The sequence below is a fragment of the Lichenostomus cassidix genome, chromosome 12 (assembly GCF_008360975.1).
Source record: "Lichenostomus cassidix isolate B80296 chromosome 12, HeHo_3.0, whole genome shotgun sequence".
NCBI classification, from domain to species: Eukaryota; Metazoa; Chordata; class Aves; order Passeriformes; family Meliphagidae; genus Lichenostomus; species Lichenostomus cassidix.
Genome location: NC_139493.1, coordinates 10,662,865 through 10,689,448, shown reverse-complemented (window position 1 = coordinate 10,689,448; position 26,584 = coordinate 10,662,865). Strand labels below are relative to the sequence as shown.

Genomic DNA, 26,584 nt, shown 5'->3' with positions numbered 1-26,584 from the left:
TGGATAACGGGGCGGGCCCCGCCGCTGTGAATATGGATGAGGCGGGGGCGGGAGCCTGCAGCGGGAGGGAGCCAGGGCCACCCCCGGCCAAAGGGCTCGGGAGCCTGGTGGGCGGCAGTGGCAGACTTTGGCAAACATTTGGGCATTTCCCTGTGGGCTCAAGGGGTGTCCTCCTGCCGGTGACCCGAGTCACGGAAGAGATCGCACTGTGAATTGCCGTGTTCATGCCTGCCTCTTTGGCAGGCAGCTAAAATCAAGCCTGGCTTGACCGGGTTTGCCCCTGACTCAGTTGAATCACCTTTGTTCTGATTCTCGCTAAAACTACAAGACGTGGGAAGGAGTTTCTGACATTCTATGGGGGTTTGGTTGTTTTGGTTTTTTTTTACTGTGAGCCGCTATGTTCTAAAAGTAACAAGGAGCTGATCAGAACTGTTCTGGAGGTACATCTGTCTCTCCAGCTGTTCAGTGCAGCGAGCAAATGCCATTTGGGAGAGGAACTGAAGTAAAGCGTCTGTCCCATAGAGACGGGAAGAGGAATTCAGAGAGACAAAACAAGCAATGAGCTGATGTTTGGCAAGGAGGTGGAATGCTCCCTCCCAGGCCACTGGGTCTTGCATAACAGCAGGTGGTTTGGATTTTGGAGACCTGCATTCTCTGAAGGGTTTCTGACCACTATTTAGTATCAGGCTATTTCTGCTCTTGGCTGCTCTCGAGCATGGGACAGTGACCGTGAAACAGGAGACACCAGAAGCAAAAGTGACTGAAGAGGCAGCTGACAATCTGAAATGGCTCTTCCAGGAGCCCAGCTGGATGATTCAGGCTGGTACTAATATAGCAAAGCAGGAGCATCATCATATAAATAGGAGAGTGGTTCAGCCTCTTCTCTGTGACACATGACGGGGAGCTGGCTGGTGCTCAGAATGAAACAGACACAGGGACCTCCCCAAGATGCCCTGACTTGTAGGGTCCTGGAGACCACCATGGTCTGGATGTGGTCACAGAATCACAGAACCATGAAGGTTGGGAAAGGTCCCCAAGGTCCAACCATTATAACCCAGCCCTACCAAATCCACCACTAAATCATTTCTCTAACCACCACATCTGTGTCATTTTTGAACACTTCTGGGGATGGTGATTCCACCACGTCCTTGGGAAGCCTGTCCACTGCTTGAGCACCCCTCCAATGAAGAATTCTTTCCTAATGTCCGGTCTTTTCTGACCTAAAAGATCATATGGCTTAAGGGAAGGCAGCCCAGGACATGGCTAAGTTGGTGCTGACAAGGCCCAGAAGACACACTGTGATGAACCGGTGTCACCACAGGGTGCCACTGTCTCTCCAGGCACTGGACAGCTGGATGGACAGACATCCAGACATCGGTGCTGCTGTGTCACACCAAGTGACACAGCAAGGACAAAGGGAGTGAGGCCTGCCACCTTTACATGGCAGGAGATGGTCAGAGGAGATGATGCAGAGAGCAGCAGTGCTCAGCTGAAGTAGAAGGATGTGTGCAGGTAAGTCCACGGAGCAGTCCTTGGAGGTGGGAGAGTTATGTTTGCACACGCCATGCTGGGGCTGACAGGCAAGGCTGGTTAATACAAATGAACCATAAGTGTGGATCCCCACCTCCTGTTTCATATAAGTAGTGAGTAAGGCAGGAGGTGAAGTGTCATGGTCCTTGCAGTGACACCCAGCAGACTCCTGACCATGAAACAGCTTTTGGATCTGGTGTCCCAAATACTGGGCTCCAGCCTCAAACTGAATCAGATTGGAAGAGCAGGTGCATTGGAAAGCAAAATGTCTCCTCCTAACACAGTTATGTGGGAGGTAACACATTCAACTAGTTAGTGCCTGAGGCTACAAGTGAGAAGACATGGATTTTACTTGTCTGTTACCAAGGCACTTTTTAGGCAGAAACACTCCACCTCTCTTTAAGCAGAAGTGTCCCTTCTGTAACTCAGAGATCTTGGTGTCAGCCAAGCCTTTGAGCTTGGATCCATAAATAGAACATGTCAAAATATTGCAACATATCATTAACCTGAACAGCAGTATGAGATGAGACAAGCTAAGGACTGGCTTCTCCAGATGTCATTCCAAAGGCATGACACCAGCATGAAAACATGTTTCAACCCTGTGCAAAATCAGAGGAATAGGGCTGAGGCAGGCAAATCTCCAGCTACAATCCCTTCATGAGGCTTGCTGAGGTGTAGCTGGAAAATTTGACCTGAGAAGAGGATCAAGCAGATTCAAGATGAGCAAGAGCTACATGTGAGGAGGGCCTGGAACCCTCTGTGTGTGGTGCTTGGTAGAGAAGAATATGCAACCTTGACCAACGTAGGGATCTTCTAAAGAGGTGTAGGCTCTGTAGAGCAAACTTCAGCTTAGCAAAAGCCCTGCATTCCTACAGAAGCAATGCCTGCAGCCACAGGTGAACCACAGGTAGAAAACCATGCTAGAATGTATCCTCCAGTCCTTGAAATGACTCAGATAACAAACGCTCTCCTTGACGCTTCCCTGTCAGTCAGCTCTTACTGCTGAGAATAATGTGCTGTGCTTAGCAGGTTATTTCCTTTAATTTCCTATATAAATCTTGGCTCATTTGTCACAGTTACTTCCTTGTTTACTATACTAAGCGTCCCTTTGGTTTGCCTGGTATTTGCACCGCCAAATCCTGCTCATTATTGACGGTGTTTCCCCTTAGCAGCTGTTGGCCAAGTTAGGCTGAGTTTCCTCAGTCAGCTTTAAATTCTCCTTAAAAGCCAAACTCCCTGGTTGTTAATCATTCTCCCCTGCAGGGACTTATTATCGACTCTCCCTCAATTATTAACTGCCCTGCCTCGGATGCCCAGGCTGTACAGAATTCCTGCGCAGGTGTATCCTGTTTCCCCTCGGAGGTGTGTGACGCTGGGTTGCAGAGCTCTCACGGTTGGGTGGCATGTTGGGCTGTGCGGGCTGGTCTGGGGGGCGGGATCGGGCTGTAAAGGACAGAGCCTGCCCGGCACAGGCGGACCCCACGCCCCCGAGGTCGCCCCCGAGGTCGCCCCCGAGGTCACCTCCGAGGTCACCTCCCTGGCCATCCCCACCGGCCGCCCCACGCCGCCCTGAGGACCCCAGGTGGGTCAGGGACGAGGCTCCTTTAAGGCAAGGCGAGCCCTCCCCTTTAGTCCCGCCTCCCGGCCCTTCCTATTGGCTCTCTACGCTATTTCTTTTGGCCCCTCTGACAGCGCCCGCTCTCTGATTGGTCCAGCCGGCGCCCTCTCGGGGACCGTCTCTCAATAGCGCCGCCGGGCTCGGCCGACAAGCCCCGGCTGTGGCTGCTGTGTCTCCGCAGGGCTGCGCGGCGCTGCGCTCGGGCCGCTCTTGTGCCACGCTCCCCGGCCGAGGGGAGCGGTAGGGCCGGGGCTGGATGGCGGGGCCGGGGCCCCGGGACTGAGCGGCGGCGGGTACGAGCGGGGCCCGGCGGGTACGGGCGGAGCGGGGCCGGCGGGAGGGGTGACGGGGCCGGAGGGACGCTGGGGCGCCTCAGAGCGGGGCGGCGGGGCCGGGGAGCGCGGGGAGCGCGGGCCTCCCAGGGCCTCCTGGTGCAGCCCGGGCGCCTCACGGCAGGAGCCGCGGGGACAGCTCTGCCCGGCGGAGGGTGCGATGGAACTGCAGCGGGTCTCCAGCTCTGCCGCTTCGGCAGCCTGTGAAACAGGCGGTGCGTCCTCAGCGCCTCGGAACGAGGTGACCACGCACTGCTACTTGTGTTGCGTGTTGTGCGCCCGCCTTCCAGAGGAATCAAAACCAAAACAGGAGAAACCTCGGGATATGCGTTGCTGAAATACGCCTCTGGGCCAGGGCTCTCTGTGTCTGAGCCTTTTGGCTTTTTGTTGGTACTTCTGCTTTCGGTATTTTTCACCGCTTTTTTTTTTTTTTTTCCACATTGTAGTTATTTTATTTTTAAGCTAAGTTCGGAACGACATGTGAGAATCGAATTGCAGGGCAGCGCCTTCATCACTGAGGGAAAATTCATGAAATTCTAAGAATGAAACGAAAAATGCAACTGTTGTGACAAAAAGTGGGGGTTGATGAGCGTTCTTAAAATGGAAGAGAAAAAAAAAGACGCTCTTATTTTTACTTTTAGTATATATTTTTTTAGTGTATTTTTATTTTTAGTGTCTTTTGTTACTTTTAGTGTATTCGGGTTTTTTTAAGCATTTAAGTTATTGAAGTAACAGTTGTATTTAAGCAGGGATCTGGTCAGTGCAGTTTTTATTGCACAAACAGAATACTGTAGGGAGCAATCTTAACCTCACCATGACCTGTAATTAAGAGACTTTCTGATAATGTTTGCAGGAAGGAAGAAAAGTTTCCATTTTTTTTATTAGAGTTGAAATTCTGGCAGTGTGTAATTCACCTTTCTATAGGTGGGCTTTGAGAATACAGAGAATTGCCAGCGATGTAAGCTCTCAATTTCAGTGAGCTTTGATATTGTTACGGTGCCATGATTCAAGGAACAATATCCATTGGTGAGACAACATTTCCCTGAAGGTACAGCAGAGCCTTTCCCGGTGCTGTCAGTGCAGCCCAGGAGTCATGTGCCTGTTCTTGCTCCAAATGCAGCTTGTCCAGGGCCTGGACTGAGGAATTGGCCTCGACCAAGTCAGTCTGACTTCCTCTGGAGAGCAGAAAAATATTTTGTTTTCTGGTGTATAGAGCTACATGCTGGATGGAAAGGGGAGACCATGACTGCAGCACTGGTTTCTTTTAATGCGGCTCTGGGGTGATTTTGTCCCCATTGCGTGGGCTGGGCTGGCTGAAGCGGGCAGTCCCGTGCAGGCAGGGTGTGGTGAGTGAGCTCTTGGATATGTTCAGCTGACTGGATTTATTTAGCACTAGACGGGGCAAGGACAGTGTACTGTAAGGAGCAGTGTTGCTGGGGGTGACAGTCCCTAGTTGGATCCTTTCTATCAATTCCTGGTCCTGTTGCTGCAGGATTTTTGCTGTTCATTTGGACAGGAATGGGCCGGTTCTCTACATCCTTGCTGTAGGCCGTAGCTATTAGAAAAGCATGACCACCTTGCTGTCTGTCTGATGGCCTTGGCTGCCCTCTCTTACCAGGATGCATGTTCTGGTGTTCTGCTTTGGGTACATTTTATCTAGGGAGGAAGAATACAAGTATCAGGCTGTAGCGAGCAGCCTGGCTGAGAGGTGAGCTTGATTCTGCTTTGCCCTTTGAAACCTTGTGACTGGAGTTCTGTTATGTGTGGCCAACTCCTCTCCTTATCAGCGGCTGCTGTTGCGTGATAGTGCTGGCTTCTAGAGAAAAATAATGGAGCCTGTTTGCTCTTTTCATAAGAAGTTGTTTTTCTAATGTAAATCTCTCACAGCTTTATGCTTGAGCTCTTTTCAGTGTGACAAGCAGATGGAATTCTTTGTCCCAGAAGAGCTACTAGGAGGTTGTGATGGTTCACAGTTGACAATATTACTCTGCCTGTGGTCTGTGAGGTTTTTCTCTACTTTTCCCCAGCTTTTTAAAAAATCGTGTAGAAATTTTTCCGTGTTGGCAGATGTGACCGTGCTTGCCCTTGCTGCTACTGAGATGTAACTGGTGTTACAGAGGAAGAGAATGGAGCAAAATTGCTAAGAGAAAATCCTTCTCAACAATGTCAATTCAGAGAACTGAGAAGCTGAAAGGAAGAGAGGATACTTCTGCAGAAAAGTCTGGAATGTGAAGCTTGGTTGCTGGAACCCGTAGTTAGAAGTAGAATTTTTTGGCCAAGGTTTTGCCGCCTTGGCACGAAGCTGCTCCTTCCAGGTCTGTGTGTTTATTTACTGTGATGTCTCTCATGCAGCACAGCATACGGCAGTCACGAAAGAAAATCCCAGCTCAGGGAGTATCTGTCAGCAAGGATGAATCAAAGGGAGGGTTTGTTGGCTGAGTGAGGGTGGGATGATTCCCCTGCCCCTTAGAGAACTTGGGAAGTCTCAGCCTCTGAAGAGAAAGAAGAATCTGTGACTGACAGTCTCAAGCAATTTGTGGAGAAGGTGCTACTGAACTCTGAAAGCTCAGCAGATGACACAGGGCTGTGCTGATTCTTTCCAGCTTGTGAGTCACCCAGAACCTCTAAGGGAAAATACCTTCTGAGCCCTGTCATGGGGGCTGTCAGTTTTCACCATGCAAGTCAGGGCTGAAGTCAAACAGGGAGAAATTTTTTTGGAGATAAATCCCGGATTAGCTATAACACACAGACTGCTCAAGAGCTGTCCCTGGCAATGTGCATCTTTAAGATGTTGGCTGACAGAAATTTATCTTTTTTGCATCTGTCGGTTGTCTGCGATCTCTTCTTTGGGGGTTGTCAAGAGGGGTGATTGGACCCTGTGTTTGTATTCAGCTTGTAGCTACAGTAATGCTTTAACAGTGAGGGTTCTGCTTTAGGGTGAGAAGAGATTTGCTCAAAACCAGATTAGTTCTGTTGTCTTGCAGAGGGTTAGAAAAAGAATGCTGAATCTTGTTTTTTGCCAGTGTTAAATTTGAAAGGTAAAGACTGTACAGTCCCTTTAGGTGGGTGTATGTGAGGCTCTTCCCGGTCTTGGACTTCAGGGTTGGTAACAGCAACAGGTTTTCAGTAGAGGCCTTCATCTTTTCTTTGCAGTAGTTGAAATCAAATCATTGACTGTCACTTCATGATCTGGGGACCTAGAATGATGAGTGTCCTGGATAAGTAGGGTTTTTGTCTGCATCTGATGATGCTGTATATTGCTGTTGAGTCCTGATTTCTTCTAGGAATCTGCCAAAGCTCAAAGAATCACAAAATTTAATCCCACATAGCACCATTTGAAGGTGCTTGTTACTCTCATATAAAATAGTTGGTTTATACTAGTCCACCCTAATGGCTGTGTGCAGACTTAGGGCAGGTGGCATTTTGTTGTGTAATACAGCCTTTGACATGGTGATAATTGGCTGTACCATGCAGGAAGCAGTTGTGCAGGGACCTAATATCAGGGATCTGTTGTTTTAACTCTGACTCACAACTGATTTAATATTGCTTTTTTTCTCTGCTTACACTGTCTGACCTGGACCAGAAGGAAGACAGGATGTTCCGGTCCATGATGTCTGTGATGACATTCTCTCTGTCTGACAACATCACACATTCAACTGCCCTGGTCACAGCACTGGATAATGTGACAACTCTCTCCCCAATGACAACGCCGGTGATCAATGACACAAATATTACAGTGCCGCACAAGTGCCTGTTGTTGCTCTATGAGGACATTGGGAAGTCCAGGTGAGTTGGAGGAAATGGGACCAGAGGAAACACAGGGCCTTTGCCACAGGAAACAGCTTTGTTTCTCAGAGTTCAGTTGAGAAGGGACTGGGGCTGGTGCCTTCCCTTTTAGAGGCTGAAGAACAGGGATAAAACCTGTTTTAATTTCTTTTTGCAGAGTCCGCTACTGGGATCTTCTGCTCCTGGTTCCCAATGTGCTTTTCTTTATGTTTCTTCTCTGGAAGCTGCCCTCTGCCAGGGCCAAAATCCGGGTCACTTCCAGCCCAATCTTCACTACATTCTACATACTAGTGAGTACCACTCTGTGCCTTTGAACTGATGAGTGGTTTTTTTATTACCACTCATAAACAATGTCACTAAACTAGTGGAGTGAGCCTAGACCAGCTCTTGCAGGGATAAAATCTGCTTTTCGTTGAAGGTGTACTACGAGAAGTGGACACAAAGATTTTTTTGCACTCTCTGAATTCAACTTTTAATAGATTCTGGGACAATATCTGCTGGATTTGAGTGGATTTTTCTCTCCTGTGGTGATTTTTTTATCTTTTCCTTTTTCCTTCCTTTGTTGCTCTAGAACACCATTATATTCAGGGACCCTTCTTTTTTGTCAGTGTTTTGTTATGGAGTTTTCCACCCCAGGAGGGATTGTTGTTTTCTTCTTTCATGTCACTGCTGTACCTTCTTCTGCTAAGGAGGAGATACTCATCCATTTGTGACTTATTGGTCATTTTCATTCTGTTACCACCTTAGAATCAACTTGGACTCTTGGTTCTCTGATAGGTTTAGCTGTCTCCTACCTTCATCATTAGGATCAGCCTGTGACTCAGAGAATTTAATCTGGAAAAATCTGCTTTTCTAGAGTATAAATCTGCACAGTGGAGTGTAGATACATCCAGCAAAGCTCTTAATTGCATGGTAGGGCTGTGACAGCACAGGGGTTGGTAACTGAGCCTCACTGAGCTGTCATGCTTAAAAATGATACATAAAGGGACTTGGGGATCTCTATGTTGCACTGTACAGCAGGGTAAGATATTTTAAAGCTGGTGGCTGCAGGTGACTTTCCTCTGCATTCCTGAGCATTGTCAGTGTGGAGTGAGAGGACTGCAGACTTATTTTTGTCACAGTTGTGAAGTGTGGCAGTTGGTATGGAGTGGTTTCTGTTATCTGATGTAATTGGTTTAGTCAGACATACCAACCATTTGGTTTTGTAGTTTTGTAGAGGGATATGTTTTCTCTGTTTCTTTTTCCCCTCCCTTGCCCCAGTGGAATGAAGGGTGGGAAGACTGTTAAGATACTGTTTTAAAGACTGGGTGAAGAACTCTTTGGAGCTTAATCTGACAGTGGAGGCAATTGTCCCTTCCTAAATTCTAAGGCAGTACTCCTATCTAACAGGTCTGAGGAATCTCTTTCAGAAAATTAACCCTAGTCTGCTACAGGAAATTCTTAGTACACATTATCAGTCTTGAAAGATGACCTGGAAATGGCATTCCAAAAGGGTTTCTGATCACTATTACATATATGCCTTTTGACATGAGCTCACTTTTGCTGTTCTTTTGCAGGTATTTGTGGTGGCTTTAGTTGGCATTGCTCGTGCTGTTGTCTCCATGACTGTGAGTGCCTCTGATGCTGCCATGGTTGCTGACAAGGTAGGTGCAACACTGATTTTAGAGGCTGTGCTTTGTGTGCTTCTGATCACAGCAATCTGCTCTGGCTTCCCTCTTAGGTGTGTACAAGAAGAATGTGGTTTTTTTGTAGTACTCAAAGCTATGTGTGCTATGGAATCCTGTTTTGAAAGCTGGATCTAAATTATCACAACATCCAGGATGGTAAAACAATGGATTTCCTAAAATAGACACACAAATAGTGGCAGCAAAAGTTTCCTGTTACAGGGATGATATGATTCTCTTTTTTCAAGAGGTAAACATTCAGATACCTTTAGTGGATAGGCAAGACCTGGCCTTTGTTACTCTTGCAGTATTCCAATGGCTCTTTGAAAATGTTTAATTTTTTTGTATTAAATGCAAATAAAACTAACTTCCCTTTTGAGATTGACACCTGAATGTCCTTGCAGCCACTCTGAGCACAGGGTGAACCCTTAGCAAACAGGAAATATTTTTGTACTTGCTCTTCCTTTCTAGTAATTTGACTTGTAGCAGAATATTACTTAAAACAAAAAGCTGTGCAGTTTTTGAGCTGTTAGAGAAAGAGGGGCCACCCACAGAGTACAGGTCTTTGGGCTTTATACTCTGGGATCAGTGTGGTTCCCCTGTTTGTCTATTTAATGTTGCTGTCAAAGCATTGTGATGAGCTGCTGTTGTGAGTGGCTGAATATTTGTAGCATTTTCATTCACCTCTGTCCAACAGATGTAGGTCCAGGACTTGAATAATGAGGTGGAAAGGTGTTTTTCTTCAGCTCTTGTGTTGCTGCTAAGTGCAGCAACTGGGAAATCATGTAGCAAGACAGATACTCTGGCTGTTTTTTTTCTATAAACACATGTTCTATCCTGTCTTTTATGTTTCTTTTGTGTTCTCTGACATATATGCACACACAGAGTATTTAATGAGATTAGAAGCATCTTATCAAATGCCTCTTAAAATATTATGTATCCTCAAGAGAGAGTACCATTCAGTGTTCAGAGGTAAAGGGTTAATAAGCCAGAATATGGAACCTTGTTCAAGGTTTAGCACTGATTTATTGCATGACTCCCTGAAAAGTTGCCTCACCTGCTTTTTTTTGGTCTTGTTTCACCAATTAAAACATGAGATTGCGAATGACAGGCTGGAACGGGGAGTGCTTTATACTTGAATATGCCTTAGATTTAAGGACCAGTAGCTTTGGAAGAGGGGAGAATACAGAGTTTGTTCAGGCATATCTGCTGCTCTAAGAACGGGCCCTGTTTCATGTTATACTTTTGAGGTCATCATGGCCTTGTGCTCTTTGGGAGCACAGCAGCAGGAGCACATCTGAGACAAGTGACAGATCCTCAGCTGGGGCAAACCATGGCCACTTCCTCTCTGTAAACCTGCTATTTGCTCATTCCCACACAACTGTTCTGTTTCACAAGCACAAACAGGGCTTGGAACAAGCATGTGATTGGTATCCCTACAAAGCATCAGAAGGGCTTGTGGAAATGACCAGCCATTGAGGTTGCCATCCCCTGGAGTTTTGCTTTATTAACTTCAAACTGGTTCCTGGCTCCATCTAATCATGTTTGTCTTGTTTCTGTTATCCCTCAGATCCTGTGGGAGATCACAAGGTTCTTCCTTCTGGCGATTGAACTGAGTGTGGTGATTCTAGGCCTTGCCTTTGGTATGTGTCAGGAGGTTTTTTGAGTGCTTTGAATGGTGCCTTTTCCCTTTCTTTCCACAGAGGCTGCATCTATAATTTCATGGTGATGCTGATTCTCTAAAGTGAAGAGGCTATAGAAAAACTTACAAAGGGTATATTGTGGAGTTTTAGTTAGAAGTGGCTGAAAGCCTGGTTATATTTACAGATCTATGGCTTGTGCAATTTAAGGGTTTATATGTGCTTTGTTTGTCTTGCACTCATATGATAGAGTATACAGCTTAAGTAAAGAAGATTTTTATGCCAAGATCAACAGTCTGATCTTTGCTTCAACCCCATTTTATTTAAGATGGTTCCTTTGGGGGCCCTTCTATCCCTTTTATCCCATCTTTGATTTGGTTATATCCTGGCTGCATTCAAATGCTTTATCTGTACCTGCAATTGTAATTCTACTTTTTCCAGTTGTGCAAGTGGAAATGCCTCTTCCTGTGGGTCAGAGGTAGAGGAGAGGGGTTGGTAGGTATCACTGTTGCATCTTTTAGTGGGACACCAGAGCAGTATTGTTTTCATCATTTTACGGCTCACAGAATAATTAAGATTAGAAGAAGCTTCTGGAGATTGCCTGCTTCTGTATATTCCAGTACAGATTTCTCTACCCCAGCCTCCCACCAACTCTTTTTCCTGAGAAGAAGCTTTATTAACATCTCAGTGTACCTGATGCTAGAGTCATTCCTGCCTTTTTTTCTTCTGTAACCTCAGCAGAACAACTTAGTTGTTTTCTCTGTATTAGTGTGGACAGGAGGAAAGCAAGTTACAATCTATTATTTTTATAAGCAGGATTTTGCCTATGAATGGCTCAACTCTTCAAACAGGGTTTAGTGAGCTTTAAGCTTCACTTGAAGGCTTCTGGAAATGTTTTCCTTTATTGGTTCTGGAAAGAACTGATTTTAACCAGTGCTGGGATTACATCCGGAGTCACTTCTGTACCCTGTAATTACAGGTCACTTGGAGAGCAAGTCGAGTGTGAAACGTGTGCTGGCAATCACCACTGTGCTGTCTCTGGCATATTCTGTCACCCAGGTGAGTATGTTGAAGCAGAAGAATTAGTCTTTGCAGAAGAAGGGACAGTGCTTGAAGTTGAGCAGTAAAGTGTGTGACTCCTCTGAAAGTGGCAGCTCTGCTCTTTGGATGAGGTTTTGGAGGAAGACCGAATGCTTGTGGCAGTGTATAAGCAGATTGTATCTGCTTGTCCTCTTCACTGCATAAATAGCTCAGATAAGGTGAAGAAATAAGATGAGGTTTGGATGGATTGCCTTGTTTAGTGAACCTTAAAACAAGAGTGAGGTTTTCCACATCTGAGCCACAAGTTCTGGATCTGGCCTTAAGGGCCATGAAAACCATGTTCTTTCCAAGTAAGTGCACTGCAGTGGCCTCTTGTCTTCTGAGTCTTTGAGAGCTTTTGAGAGCTGAGAGCTCTTGCTCCTCTTCAAACTAGCAGCTGGCCTGCTGGCTCAGTTTATTAGCCAAGGCTTCATGTCCCTGAACAATGCAATCTGTGTCTGGGTTTATTCTCCTCCTCGGCATGTCAGTGGTCAGCCCATGTCTCTATACTCAGGGCAGTGCCAGAATAACACACAGGGCTTTGTTCTGAGACCAGGCTCTTGGCTGCAGAGAAACTGAGCTGATCATTACCACATGATAAAGCTGGAGGAGCCTCATAAAATATCAAGTGTTTGAGCTATATCTGGGTCCAGCAGTGTTTACAAGCACTTCTATCTCCACTGTCTGTATGGTAGCTCCTAAACAAGACAGTGTCCTTTCCCAAACTGACTATATTCTGAATGTTTCAGCAGAAACATTTGCTTTAAAGATGGAAATGGAGCTCTAGGTCTATTTTAGACAGATAAGTGCTTGCATCCCCTGTCCACCTCAGTCTCTCTTCTGGAATGTCATTGATGCCAGTTTCCTTCAGATGCAGATTCTTGCCACTCTTTTCCTCTCACTTCTTGTCTTCAGTTTCTTATTCTTCTGTGTGAGCATAACTTGGTCTAAGCAGGGCAGGGCTTGTTTGGGTCATGGGGGGGCAGGCCAGCTGTTTTCTGAACTTCTTTAAACATAGTGTCCCTTGTCCAGGCTTGCATTTCAGTGAGGGTACTCCCTGTAAAAAAATCCTGTTGGTGCCACTTCTCTCCTAGGGCACCCTGGAAATCCTGTACCCTGATGCCCACCTCTCAGCAGAAGACTTCAATATCTATGGCCACGGAGGGAGACACTTTTGGCTTGCCAGCTCCTGTTTCTTCTTTTTAGTAAGTACTGGGAATGTGTTATGCACTCTGATAGCTTCTTTGTATTTTCTAAATGGAGCAAGGAGGATGATTTGAGTACAATCATGCCTTAATCCCCCTCCTGCCTTATACAGCATGGCATTGATGCTTCCCATGTGCGGGGAAGCTGGAGCAGTAAAGGTGCAGTGGGAGTGGTGTAAGCTGAGGCAGCTGGATTCCAGCTGAATTCAGATGTTCTTCCCTCCCTTGTTTCTCAGTGAGCAGCTGTTTTATGCTGATGGGGGTGAGTTGAGGTGCCTTTGCATTTGTGTTTAATATCAGCGGTTTGTGTTTCTGCCCCAAAACATCCAGGGCATGCATGATCCCACATACCTTTCCTGCAAAGATTGTTGAGTTCAGTTGCCAAGCAGTCATAGAACTGTTAGTTCTTTGTCTCAACAGGTGTATTCCTTGGTGGTGATTCTGCCAAAAACTCCTCTGAAAGACCGGATTTCTTTGCCCTGTAAGTAGGCAAAGAGTTCTTTGCCCTCTACTCTTTTCCATAGTAGAGATGGGTACAAAATCAAGGTAAAGCATAGATAGGAGTAAAAGTTTCCTGTATGTGTTTATTCTGCAGATGCATTCCATGTCTCAGGGTTCAGATAAAAAAGCAAAGGACTTGTAACTTATCTGTAGAAAAATTAGTATGTTGTGCCTTTGAAGAGCAGAGTAAGAGCAGTTACACTGCTACTTTAGTAGCTAAACAATTACATTAGGAAAACAAGACCTACTGCTCAGTTAATGATAGAGGTATAATGTAAATATATAATCTTCTGAGAGCCTTAAGAAATGGCTTCTTAATAACAACTTCTTTTGAAATGCTTATATGATGTTGAAGTGTGCATGCTGGTCATCCCCTGGGAAGGGAAGGCTAAGTGGGAGCTTCTCAACAATTTTCATCTGGGCTTTTACTTTATTAAGATGCTTCCATTTGTTTTGTTTTTTGTTGTTGTTGTTGCAGATTATTTGCAGTTCTTGAATAGAGAGAGAAGCTGTTATAAAGGTGTTTGCACTGAGCTCTTCTCTCTCTAACTAGCGTTGGCATCCCTGAGGGAGGGGATATGCATATCATAAATCACAGGCATGGGTCCTGGGCCTGATCTGTCTGGTGTCCAGCATACCTTGCTGCTCCTACTGGGGTCTCCTGAGCAGTTTTATTAGTGCTGTACATTGGAAGGGCATAGCTTCTGGTTCAGCTGGGCTGTCTTTGTTTGGTTTTCTTCCATTCAATTATGTGACTGACACTGGCTCCAGATGCTTGCCAATTAAATCTTTGCATGTGTTGCTTTCAAAACCCATCTTGTGTGTGTGTGCACACATGCAGGAGGGTATGGTTTAGTCCATTATACCACCATCATTGCTGCCAGCACAGGACAGGAAAATGCAGGCTTTATTCTTCAGCAGGTCTTAAAGAGACCTGGTGGTGAGATGCTTCTGCTTGGTTTGGCATCTCCATCAACCAGATTTCCTTTGGTCTGGTGTTTGAGGTTGAGCTTCATCTGTATCCATGTTTTTCCCACAGCCAGGAAGAGCTTTTATGTTTATGCTGGCATCCTGGCACTGCTGAACCTGGTGCAGGGCCTGGGCAGTGCCCTCCTCTGTGTGGATATCATAGAAGGACTGTGGTATGTACACTGCGGGAGGAGGTCTGCAGCCTGGCTGTTGTGTTGCATTTGATTGTCCTTCAACACTGCCTCTCCCAAGGAAACAAACCTATGCTGTGTTCCTAAGAAGGAATAAACCTGTTGGTTCTGTTTTGGGCTGAAAGACCTCTAAGTAATCAGGAAACTCTCAGTGGAGATGTTGTGGAGCTGCATGTGCTGCAGTGGTCTTGAGGGTGCTGAGTGAGAGTAATAGTGTGAATCCACTGATGTCTGGCCATTAATTGGTAATAAGAGAGGAAATAGTCTGTTTGCTAGAAATATGAAGATATCCTTTTATCTGGATTCTTGTTCTACAGGGAACAGTGTCACATCTGTGAGTCAAAATTGGAGCACTGACACTCTGCCCTTGGTCAGACTTTGAGTTTTGGCTTGGTACCCCCAAATGTCTGGAAGCAGTGACACATGTTGATGACAATGGCTGTTACTTTACATCAATTTAAATCTGTTTAGTATGATTTTTCTTGATCTCTGGACACTTTGGAGGGAAATTGGATCATTTGGGAGCATGTGAGGGGTGTTACCCATCTATATGGTGTTTGAGTACTAAATCCCTTCATATTCCCTTTTCCTGTTGACAGCTGTGTTGATGCTACCACATTCCTTTACTTCAGTTTCTTTGCACCTCTTATCTATGTGGCATTCCTGAAAGGCTTCTTTGGGTGAGTAGCCAGGAACAGGAGTTCAGAGAGTATATATTGTCATTTAATTGTTTTGCACTCAGGTTTTCACAATCTGTATGATAAAGACAGCAACTAGAATGCCAGTTAGAGAACCAGTCTTACTTTTTGCCCTTGAAGAATTTCGTGTGTGACCCGGGGCTGCTCACTTCTAAGCAGGGCTCCTTTGTATGCAGAGCAGAGCTGATGGCTGTATTCCTCTCTCACATTTCGGAGGATCATTTCTACAGCATCGGCATCCTGTGTAGTACAAAGTTTTTCTGCTGAAGTTGATAGCTAAATCCCTTAGTGAGGGATTGAATCCTGGGAGCTTAAATGGTCTTCTTGGTGGGTTTTGGGGTAGTTTTGTAGAAAGGGTGTGGGGTTGGATAACTCTTCAGCTGAGGACTTTACCATGGGCCCAAAAGTCACCAGTGAAAAGCCCTGGGAACGGCGATTCGCGGGCCGGCGACGCCGCCGTGTGGCCAGTCACCGGAAATGCACCCTGGTGGGAAAACCTGAGTGGATTAGTGTAGGGTTTAGTATTTGTTGGTCATGAGCAAGAAACAGCAGGATTTAAAGTAACTAAGAGCATAAAGTACTTTTAAAATATAAAAATGTACCTCTGCATCCCTTTGAAATTAGAAGGGAATGCTGTCTGGAGTTACAGATGAAAACTGCTGATCCACCAGTATTCGTACTTTTTCATGATGTGCACAGGTGGACCTTGAAGTGTACTCCTCTTCTGACTCATTTTGGTGTCAGTAGCCAGGCTGCTGTGGAGTTCAGTAGTGTTTGGGTGCTGTTGCCCTCATTAATTCAAAACTCCCAAAGATGGGAGTACTTTTCCCCACAGTAGAGTCAGGATTCTGCCGTTTGTATTTCTCTTAAGTGACTTCATCCAAAACTTCATTTAGCATTACTTTATGGCAGTTACCCTGCCAAAAAGAGAGTGTTTGAGGTCTGGATGCACAATTTCTTAACGCTGATGAGTTTCAGTTAAGGATAGGTGCCTGCGATACCACATTGGTCAAACATGCATTTTAAATCTTCTATCACTCCAGGTCTGAACCGAAGATCCTTTTCTCCTACAAATGTCAGGTGGATGAACCTGAGGATGTTGATGTGCACCTACCCCACCCTTATGCAGTTGCCAAGAAGGAAGGAATGGATTCTGGGTTCTACTCAAGCACTCAGATTGACACCACAGCCTACCTGGATGACGTGGCCTCTATGCCATACCACGTGGGCAGCATCAACAGCACAGACAGTGACCGCTGGAAATCCATCAACGCCTGAGGCAGGGCACCTGAATCACATGATGCCTCATTCCTTTCCTTCCAATCTCCCTGATACCACAGCTGGTAGGATGTCCACTGGAAATCTGTCCTTGGCTACCTGCCATGGCTTTCCTCTTGTCCTTAGGATTTCCAAAACCTATTGTGGAACTAAGTTGGCAATACAAGCCCTTTTGGAAAGAACACTTTGTTTCCACCTGAGAACAATGTAGAGCAGTTTTGTTCATAAACCTTTAAACACTGAACTTTCCTGATTCTCCACGTTCCAAATGTGAATATGACCCAGAAGATAGTCCTGGCTGACACCTCTTCCTTTTCAGTGACTGAAAGCACCTGTCTGCCACTTGGGGGAATAGTGTTTAGGGATGAGGGTGCTGATTTGTCTGCTGTATTGTACATATATAGAAAGATAGTGGTGGTTGAAACCAAAGATGGTCTTCCTGGGCTCTTTCAAGCAGCATGGCTGCCTGCATCTTGCTCTAATGCAACAGCACAGGTGGTGATAGTGTCTGAAGAGGGAAATTGGTCACTGGGGCTCACCCCTGGTTTCAGCTAACACTGATGAAAATTGTGAATTGGAGTTGCTAGTGGTTAAAAGGAGTGTTCTGAGTGTATGGGGAAATGTTATGAAGAGGAATGAACTCTTCTCTGAGCCCAGGGAATCTTTGGGGAAGGCTGGTAGCTCACAGCATGGATGTGAAGTGACTGAACAGTAGGGGGACAGAAGGACAGACAGTGCTGCTGTCTAGCGGAACTGAAGGAGCTGTGAACCAGTCTGTGGAGGCTGTAGTGCTGTGCATTTGAGCTCACAGGAAAATCTAAAGTAACAGCACTGAATCAGGGCTGAGTAAAACCTGTGAGGTAGGTGCATTTTCCATCTGCACCATGCTTCATGGCTTTGGCAGGGGCTCGGAGAGTGCTGTGAAGAAGGACAATGACTCTGCAAATGAAGGCTCCAGGGACATTCAGGTGCTTGAGGCAGAGCAGAAGCCTATGATGAGTCCAAGCTGTGAGAATTTTGTGACTGGAAGCTTGAACACCTTAGATGTGCTAGAATCAAGCTGGCTGGTGTGCTTCAGTGTGAGGGAAGTAGGAGATGGATGTGTATCTCTGGCATGATACTTCTCTTATGCTGCAGTTCAGATCCCTAGACTGTTCCTGGTCTGAGTAAGTTTTGTGGCCAATATGTTGAAAATACTTATGTGCATGAAGAGAGTGGTCCTTTTGAAAGCTTTCCGTAACTTCTTATTAACCTCTTCCATGCTGGAAAAGGGACTACTGTTGACTGAGCTGTCTGGCATGCAATTTCAAGACATGGTGTTCCAATCCAGGGACTGTTCATATAAAGGCTGCATCAGTCTGGTTTCTGGGATATCCTGTGCTTTCCAAGGATAAAGATATGTATTCCTCTAGCTTTGGAGGTGCTTTCCTACCTGAGTCCTCCAGGTTGGTGGAAATCTGCTATAAGCAATTTTCCCTTAGGGATGGCAGAGAAGAGGGAATTTACAATGTTTGGGGGCTGTGTGGATCTCTTGCCCCAACTAACTGCTGTTCCTGAAGAATACTGAGGTGAGAGTTTCTGGGAAATTGTCATGCAGGGTGCTCTGTGGAGGTGTTAGTTTGGATCATTAGCAGGTAGAGGAAAGCATTTGCTACTGGGTGTTCCCACCACAGGGAAATAAAACATGGGTAAGAACATGAAGTTCATATTGGTTGCCAAAACTATGCAGGCCTTTGATTATCCTTTTTTGTCATTGAGCAATGCAGCTTCTCTGTCTGCCTGGGGACTTTGCCCCCAAGGCCTCTAACTAGCACTGGCACCTTGAAAACAAACAGTGCCCCTACCCCCTCCTTTTTTTAAATTTATTTTTGGAGAAAAAAGGCTTCCATCTTTCTGTGTGTGAGAGCTGAGTAGTTTCTTGTAGGTCACAGCCTTTCACATTTCCACTTCATGCAATGACTGCAAGGGCTGGACAAGCAGCTGGCCAAGTCAGCCCTTGCCACGTTAGAGAAAAGTGTTCCATGCTCCTCTGTCACTGCAGTCAGTCGGCCTGAGCCACGCTGGACTGCTTGCTGTAAAAGGGATGGATGATGTGGTGCCTGAATTGCTGTGCTGCTGCTCCTAATGCTGCTTACAACACTGATCCTGAGCTGCTGTTGGTTAGAAAGGGTGGGGGAACCTGCAAAGCTTCCCTGGGCCTTGGACAGATCAAAAGAGATGAAGATTTCAAAGCAGTTGAGAACTAAAGGAGCAACTGCTTTTCCATCCCAAGGAGTATTGCTGACTGTCAACACCCTAACTGAAAGGAATTACCTGCCCTCCTTGGTGATGTGAAGAGCCTGTTATTAATTTGCCTTTTTACCATCTGAATTCAGTGCTGAAGGATCACCTGTGCAGCTTGTTGACACATCCATCCTGACCTTTGCTGGCAGGACTCCAGTATTTCTGGAGTGTCCCATGTTCTGCTGCTGAGGAGCTTCTGCACTAGGTCATAGACTGACCTTCCTCCTGTTGTGTATTTATGTATATATATAATGCTTTGGACCATCTTTAAAGTGGTTTTTGAGCTGAAGTGTGTTATGTGTGGGAGGGTGGTAAAAAGAGAGAAAATATAGAATAAATGTATATTTTTGTTTGTAAAATAAATAAAATTAAGTTTGGCATAAATGGTCCTACTTTATTTCTTGAATTAGATATACTGGGGAGAAAAAATAACTTGAAAATTTAAAAATAAAGATTGCAGGGAGGCACAGGTGCAGGTATGATGTAATTTTGTTTGCCTTTGCCTGCTCTTCCTCCTGGATCTTTGCAGGTGATGTCTACCACCTGACTGGAGTTACACCTGGAAAGGGCCTAGAGAAGGATGACAGGAATAATCACAGTTACAGAAACACTCCTGGAGGAGTAATTACATGGTTGAGAACTTGCCAGCCTGGAAGAGCAATGGTGCAGGTCTGTGAAACGCTGAGAGAGAACAGGTGAATAAGGAATAGCTGTTCATGGACACTTTCAGTACATAAACCAAGTGCCATCAAATGGAGTGAGCAGGTGGCAGATGAGAAATGAGGAGGCAGGTGAGGGTGTTCTGGGAAGGGAGCTTCAGCCACAGCTGTGCTCCTGCCAGGCTCTGTGCAGTGTTTCTGGGGTGCAAACAGCTGATGGTGCACGATGCCAATGCCCTTGGCTTGAGAGCTCAAGCAATGGACCAAGCCTCCAGCATAAAACGTACTGCACTGTTAACAAAAATATTCCCTGTTTCCAGGAATGTGCTCTAGAAGAGGCCTGGATGTCTGGGGGTGTTGGAGGGGTGGAGAGTCCCAGATTTTCCCTTAATGCTGTCCTGAGTCCCACTCGGAGGCAAAGCTCTGGTTGCTACATTAGCCACAGTGAGAAATAAGCGTTAAACAGTTAAAGCTGCTCCCATGCACTACTGAGGGGTAGTGTGTTGAGTAGATAAGTAACTCCTTGATACCAACTGGCCCCTGTTTCTGGGAATGCAGAAAGCTTGTTTGAAAAGATTCTGCAAAGCTGTTATTACTTGGTCCAGCTGCCTCGGTGTAGCATTATCTCATTCCTTAGGTTTAGGCTGAGGATCAGCCATGCCTGATGACAGGCCGTGGTCTGACCTAGGCAGGACCCACCCGTGGCAGGTCGAGCCGGAGCAGAGCGGCTGCAAGGAGCACAGGTGAATTCTGCCCCCAGCGCAGCTGCTGTAACTGACGAGAGGTCATCCTTCCTCGGCTTGGGAAAACCCCGTGAGTTGGGCGTGTAGCAGGAAATTTTAGAGGCAGTTTTGATGCCGCTTTCGCTCCCAGGGCGGTGTGGAGGGCGGGCACACCGGGACAGGACGGACACTCTCCGCTATTCCGACGCGCGTTAGCTCCTTGCGCTTTCCCGGCGCCGTGCGAGCCGCCGCTCCCGGCACAGACTACAGCCCCCAGCGTGCACCGCGCCCGGCCGCCAGCACCGCGCCGCGCTATTGGCCGCTCGGGCGCCGTGGCCAATGGAGAGCGGGTATATTGGCAGGCGGTGAGAGGGCAGAGGTGCCGCTGGCCGGCGGTGCGGGAGAGGGGCGCGGCGGGGACAGGCGACCCCGGCCGGCATGGGCGGCAGCGAGAGCAGCCAAGGCGGCAGGAGGGTCACCTTCGGGCTGGATGAGCGGGAGCAAGTGCGGGTGCTGCAGGGCATCAGGGTGAGGCGGCCCGGGGCTGCGGTGGGGCCGGGTGATGGAGGCGGGCAGGCTGTGGGGGCGCAGGGAGCGGGGCTGGGGAGCAGTGGGGCCGTGAGGGCAGGGGAGCGAGCTGCAAGGCTGGAACGGGCGAGTGAGGGAAGCCAGCGAGGAGGAGCGGAGGGAAAGCTGGGAGACTGAAGGAGTAGGGGTTGGGAAGTGATGGGGTGAGTGTGGGAAGGAGGGCTAGGGGCCTGGCCTGGCTGTTGCGGAGCGGGGACACTTTAGCTCCGCTTCCAAACTCAGCTCTCAGCGCCCTTTCCCTCCTCGCTGCTTAATGGCCTTTTTTTGCCTTCTTGTGCTTCGCAAGCAGTTTGATGCTAAGGGCGCTGCGCGGCTCTGAGGGCATCCAAGAGGAGACAGAATCCGAGAGGAGACAGCTGTGCCCTTGTTTGTACTGCCAAGAGCTCGGGCAAAACAGCGCTGTGTGAACAGGGAGATAAGAGCGGGGAAACAGCGAGGTGTTAGTGGGAGCGGCAGTGGGAAACTGCTGCTCGACCTTCGCTCGGAAATTGACAAGTGTTGTGGGAACAAGCCCTGCAGAGTGGCGGTCCTATCTTTAAGGAATTTTTTTCCCCCATGAATATTTTTGTTTATTTTTTACATGTTAGGTTTTTTAAAAAAAATTTTTACTATTACCGTAAATTTCATTGCTCTTGCTTCGTGATACTCTTTTCTGTGATTTCTCCCTAAAATTTGCTGGGAATGAACATACAGAGTGTGTTTTCCTGTGGCTACTTATTTTTCACTCATTTTGACTAATTATTTGATGAAAGCTAAAATTGTGCCTGTCTCCCTGTTAAAGTGTTTGATGGAGATAAAGTTGTTTTTGCCTAATTTCTTTTTACAGGATATAGACAAGGATTTGTGTCTTTAAAATCAGGAACTGGTCATGATAGCAAAGTATAATGAAGATGTTAAAAATGCTGTTCAGTTGGGTAGTAGTGGCATAACTAAAAATACTGTGGCAAGTATAGGTGGGGGAACAACCCCACTTCATTTTGTTCTGCAGCCAGACCTTCTGACCTTGGGAGGAGGAAAGGTTCAATTTTAACAGTGCTGTGAGAAGCCTTTTGGACTGAATTGCCAGAAGACTTCAAGTTAACTTTTCTTTTTTTTTTTTTTCCTTCCACTTCTGGTAAAGTTCTCCCTATACAAAGGGTTGACTTGTTTAGGGGTGCTTTCCACCTTTGTTGGTGTTTGTGGAAGATTGTCTAGTGAAGTTTTTAGGATCAGGCAGTAGATTGGAGGTTTTGTCACTTACTGATAGGGCATGGGTTTTAAAAATGTAAAGTCAACATACAGGTGCTGACCACCTGGGTTAGAGCAACATTGCAATGAGGTAACTGACAATACTTTTATAGCATCATGGGAATAACAAACAGGGAGGTTCCCAGTGAAATACACACCAGAACCTGACTTGGTTAATGTCTTCCCTGGTTGTATGTTTCAGCTCACTGAAGATGTAGTGAACCGGATGAAAGAAAGTAAAAGGGACAACCAGAGATCACCCCGTGCATCCAATGGCACAGCTCCATCTTCACTGGCTGCAGAAGGGAAACCCAGACCTACAGGTACTCTTGGAGCAGTGCTGCCAATGTGTGTTACAGAGGATGCCTGTGTTTTTCATTACTACCTCGTTGTGAGAGGAGCTCTTTGATTAGCCTGGATCACTCTGTAAACATTTCTAGCATTTCAGTGCAATAAACAAGGTAGGAGTATTTTGTCTTTAATTTCTGGCAAGCTGCCTTGTCTGTTTCACGTGCACAGTGGGAGTATATGGTGCATGGGTGAGGGAAGTAGTGCTTTTTATTCTTTGGAAAGAAGCTGATAGGGAAGGATAGTCTGTCTGGCACAGCTTAGACTAAGTGGATGATGAAAACTTGGTTTCTGAACTCATCTTTCTTTACAGGTCAGAAAACTATTTAATTTCTATTGGTGCTCAAATATGCTTTGTTGATATATATCAGTAGTGTGGATTTTATTAAGGCATCCAGACTTGCATGAAGTTAGGGAACCAGGCCTTTGCATTTAGGGATTTGTTTGCTGTCAGCCTATGCCTTTCCTGAATGTAGATTTAGCCTTATGGATGGCCTGACCTCCATCAGATAATTTCATCTCCACTTGTGGAATCTCTTGTAATTATAAGGAGAGGAGGAGATCGAGGGGAAGACTTATTGGAACTAGAGGAAGAAAATGGAAAGTAGGTCTACAACCATGCTTGTGTTTCTGTATAATAAAGGTTTGAGGAGTTAATATCCTCACACAGAAGATTTCTGTAGCATGCCTTATTCAGTGTGCTTGGTTGAAGATAATGCTGTTGGTGTCACTGTTTCATAACTATTAGTTGTCACAGGTTTTTCTTCTCTTTTCTAGGAATTCAGCCACCAATGGCAAGTGACTCTGCTGCAGAGCAGGAGCTCTACAGGAGGTGAGGTGAAGTTCTTGAAAAAGACAGTAGTTTAGCTCATTTTGGAATATATCTATGTATGCTTATGTCCGTGTTTTACATCAGTCTGAGCATAATGAGTGTGTGTTTGAAAGTGGCTGAACATGAGCCAGGTGGCCAAGAGGGCCAGGGCAGTGATTGTCCCCCTGTACTGGGCACTGGTGAGGCCACAGCTCAAATCCTGGGTTCAGTTTTGGGCCCCTCATGACAAGACACACATTGAGGGGCTGGAGTGTGTCCAGAGAAGGGCAATGGAGCTGGGGAAGGGGCTGGAGCACAGGTCTGATGAGGAGCAGCTGAGGGAGCTAGAGGTGTTTAGCCTGGAGAAGAGGAGACTTAGGGGGAACCTTAGGGCTCTGCAACACCTGAAACGAGACTGTAGCCAGGTGGGGGTCAGGCTCTTCTCCCAGGTAACAAGTAACAGGACCAGAGGAAATGGCCTCAAGCTGTGCCAGGGGAGGTTTAAATTGGGTATGAGGGAAACACTGAAAGGGTGGTCAGGCACTGGAACCGGCTGCCCAGCTAAGTGGTGGAATTCCTGGAAGTGTCCAAAAGGCTTGTTGATGTGGCACTTGGGGACATGGTTTAGTGGTGAATGTCGTGGCATTGGGTTAGTGGTTGGACTTGATCTTTTCCAGCCTTAACAATTCTGTGATTGTATTCTATTCTATGATTACATTTTAATGCTTGAGAATCCCCTTTGAAGCCTTTTTCAGTTCAGGGCTGCTTCTCTTAGTGCTGTTGCTGCATGCATTTTGTGTGACTTTCTTTCCTGTCTATGAGCCAAAGAGCAGCATTGTCAGCCAGGCTGACTCCTTTTATTGTTGTATGTCCCTTGATCTTTTCCAAAGCAGCGTCTATTTGTCTAGCTAACTCCTTCCTATTTTCACTATTTTCAGGTGATAATTAAGTACTTAATAGAGCTAAATATAACTGAAGCTTATGTGGTACTATGTCTATTGTTGCCAGAATTGTACCTCACTGGAATTGCAGATCATATTTAAAGGGTGTTGGGCTTTTGAATTCCTGCTGATAATGGGATTGTGAGCAGATTTTGTGTCAAACAGACTCCGGATTTGTGTTTTGGCTCTAAGCAGGGGTACTCCATGACAAGCCAAGACCCTGCTGCCAGAAGTCTGCTGATGACCTTCTCTCTGCTTTTGGTGCTCATACAGGTATGAGCAAGAACAGGCACTGGTCCATGAGGAGTTGCTCCGGCTGGCCAAAAGAGAAAGGGAAGCAGCCAGTGAGGCCAGGGAAAGGAACAATATTAATGAGGAGAGGCAGAGAACAGCCCAGCGGGTGAGTAACAAACCCCTGCTATGTTTCCCTGCAGGACAGGCTAAAATAGCTCTGCCTGAAGGGATTTGTTTAATGTCACTTGTGTGATGAACTTAGAAACTTGGGTTTAGGCTGAAGCACTCCTCACCTCACTCATCGCTTCACATTTGGCTCACAGTGCAGCTGCAAGCTCCACTTGCATCATGTCACTCAGTGCTGCAAAGGCATGAACAATGGCTGTGCTGGGGACAGCTTTACCAGTGGCAGGGAGTATGGTGTATGTGTGTGTATATGGGGTCCTTGTCTAGCTACAGAGAACTCTTTTCAACTCTCAAGTGTATGAAATGAATGTTTCAATATATACAGGATCACATTCTGCTGACCTGATGTATCCTGAGACTTTGCTCTCTTTTTTCTAGGGTATAACTGTGCACATACACAAATTAATAAAAAGTAATAATGTCTTCCTTTGAGTCTTTGATGATGCTGGTAGCAGAAGAACTCTTATAAAACTGTCAAGTGTTGTAACCTTTGAAGAAGGTCTAGGATTGATTTTTAGGGACTAGGAAGCATAAACCCTTTTTGTACACAGCACTGCCTCCCAAAGCAATTTCTTCTTGCCAGGCAGGCAGACTTACTTTTGGTGACTTCTTGCTGCAGATTTTACCATTAGTGAGGCACCTTGGTGTTGTTGAGATGACCCATTGGGTTGCTGTCATACCAGTGCTGAGAAGAGCAGTGCTGGAGGCAGAAGTACAGTGAGATGAGGCTGAGTAGAGCAAAAGACTTCTGTCAATCACTGCAGTACACTGGGATTGTCATTGGTGCTTAATATTCACGTGATACTATTTTACATACTGCCATTCCTGTGGCAATGGTCTACTGCCTGTGAGCAGTGCAGAGTCTTGCTGGAACTGCCACATTTTCCTGATCTACTGTGGTGTCAGAGTGTGACAGTGAGGTGGGACCACGTTTGCTACAGGGAGATCAAACTGCCCATTCATTTAGACTGTGGTATTAAAACTTTATTGAGAGAGCTAGACTAAGAGTAATTCTCTTTGCCTGGTACATATTGAAAGGATAGTTTAGGGAAAGGACAGATTGGAGTATGGATAGTCTTTACTGTGGTTCTTCCGTGGTACTGATCTGTATCTTAATCAATCTGTGCTTGATTTAAACAAAGAATCCTTCTGAGGTTTGGGGTTTTTTTCAATATATTGATTGCTTATGGGCCTGGCTTACCCAGGTGAAATGTGAAGCATTTTGAGGTTATAAATATATTTTTGTGGACTGAATAAATAAAACTTATATGAGAATGGCCATAGTGGTTCAAAGGAAAGGTCTTTATAGCTGTAGTCCATCTCTGATAGTGATTTCTAGTAGCTGCTAATGGAGAGCATATGAACTGAGCAGGTGTATAACAGTATTTCCCACCTATACCCTTGCAAATTCTGCTGTTCTAAGAGTTAAAGGCTTCGAAAGCAAGAGGTTGTATTTTCACTTTAGTGGTTACTAGTCTTTAAGGAAATTTTCTTCTTCCAGTGAATTGGTCTGTTTGTGGTTTTGGACCTGACTGTGCTTTTTGTCTCCGTGATAAAATTTGTGTATGATTGGATTGGTAGGTCTCTGAGATTGCTCTCCTAGATGCATATAGCTTGTGAAGGGCTGCTGTGTTGCAGGAAATTTCCTCTTGGTAGATTGTATCCTGACAATGGGGTGTTGCATCATTGCTGAGCTTCAGATCAGTGGTATCTGAGGCAGGTGACTGCTGCTCCTCTGCATAGGACATCTGGGTCAGCAGGTGCAGTATTAACCCTCTTTTCACTAGAAAGAGAATATTCTCTTTATGAATGCAATTAACTGGCTTCTGTAAAAACAAGGGGAAGAAGCTGGTGGATTTATTGTCCAATCTAAAGATGTGGCTTTGCTCAAAGTAGAACCTTGCCCTGCAATGAGGTGGAGTGTAATCCTGGAGAAATGTGACAAGCAGTATTTGTGAAATGTGAAGAGGGCACCTCTAAAATTAGTTGGGACCTGACTGCTTACATACAGAAGATTTTCTATTAGGTGAATTAGCTTTTGATCCTGTAGTGTTGCATATCCAGGCATTACATACGTGATGCCCTGTAAAAAT

At 46.1% G+C, this 26,584-nt stretch overlaps 2 protein-coding genes across 4 annotated transcripts in view; both read left to right on the top strand.

Annotated features, from left to right (window-relative positions):
• Positions 1 to 3,254: 3,254 nt before the first annotated feature.
• Positions 3,255 to 19,159, top strand: TPRA1 (transmembrane protein adipocyte associated 1). Of its 2 annotated transcripts, none has more exons than XM_085072588.1 (11): positions 3,255 to 3,441; positions 7,064 to 7,266; positions 7,424 to 7,556; positions 8,823 to 8,909; positions 10,501 to 10,573; positions 11,550 to 11,629; positions 12,745 to 12,855; positions 13,276 to 13,336; positions 14,396 to 14,498; positions 15,116 to 15,196; positions 16,258 to 19,159. In XM_085072588.1, exons 2-11 carry the CDS (start codon positions 7,076 to 7,078, stop codon positions 16,490 to 16,492), a joined length of 1,155 nt encoding a protein of 384 aa, XP_084928714.1. In that variant the 5' UTR covers positions 3,255 to 3,441; positions 7,064 to 7,075; the 3' UTR covers positions 16,493 to 19,159. The 2 variants fall into 2 exon arrangements, with proteins under 2 accessions (XP_084928714.1, XP_084928713.1); XM_085072587.1 differs by lacking the exon at positions 3,255 to 3,441 and adding an exon at positions 3,555 to 3,721.
• A 1,340-nt stretch (positions 19,160 to 20,499) lies between these two features.
• Positions 20,500 to 26,584, top strand: part of CHCHD6 (coiled-coil-helix-coiled-coil-helix domain containing 6) — a 108,841-nt gene continuing 102,756 nt past the window's right edge. The window contains exons 1-4 of one of the 2 annotated variants that reach the window (XM_085072589.1): positions 20,500 to 20,684; positions 22,174 to 22,294; positions 23,097 to 23,151; positions 24,345 to 24,471. In XM_085072589.1, coding sequence (XP_084928715.1) covers positions 20,595 to 20,684; positions 22,174 to 22,294; positions 23,097 to 23,151; positions 24,345 to 24,471 — 393 coding nt within the window. In that variant the 5' untranslated portion in view covers positions 20,500 to 20,594. The remainder of the gene's footprint in view (positions 20,685 to 22,173; positions 22,295 to 23,096; positions 23,152 to 24,344; positions 24,472 to 26,584) is intronic. The other variant, XM_085072591.1, reaches the window with a different exon arrangement.

Excerpts from the sequence above, each read along its gene's own strand:
- TPRA1 (XM_085072587.1), top strand. The coding sequence starts at position 3,641 with ATGGAACTGCAGCGGGTCTCCAGCTCTGCCGCTTCGGCAGCCTGTGAA. Across the intron at positions 7,267-7,423 it reads GAGGACATTGGGAAGTCCAG|AGTCCGCTACTGGGATCTTC; the intron begins GTGAGTTGGAGG and ends TTCTTTTTGCAG. Across the intron at positions 12,856-13,275 it reads GCTCCTGTTTCTTCTTTTTA|GTGTATTCCTTGGTGGTGAT; the intron begins GTAAGTACTGGG and ends TTGTCTCAACAG.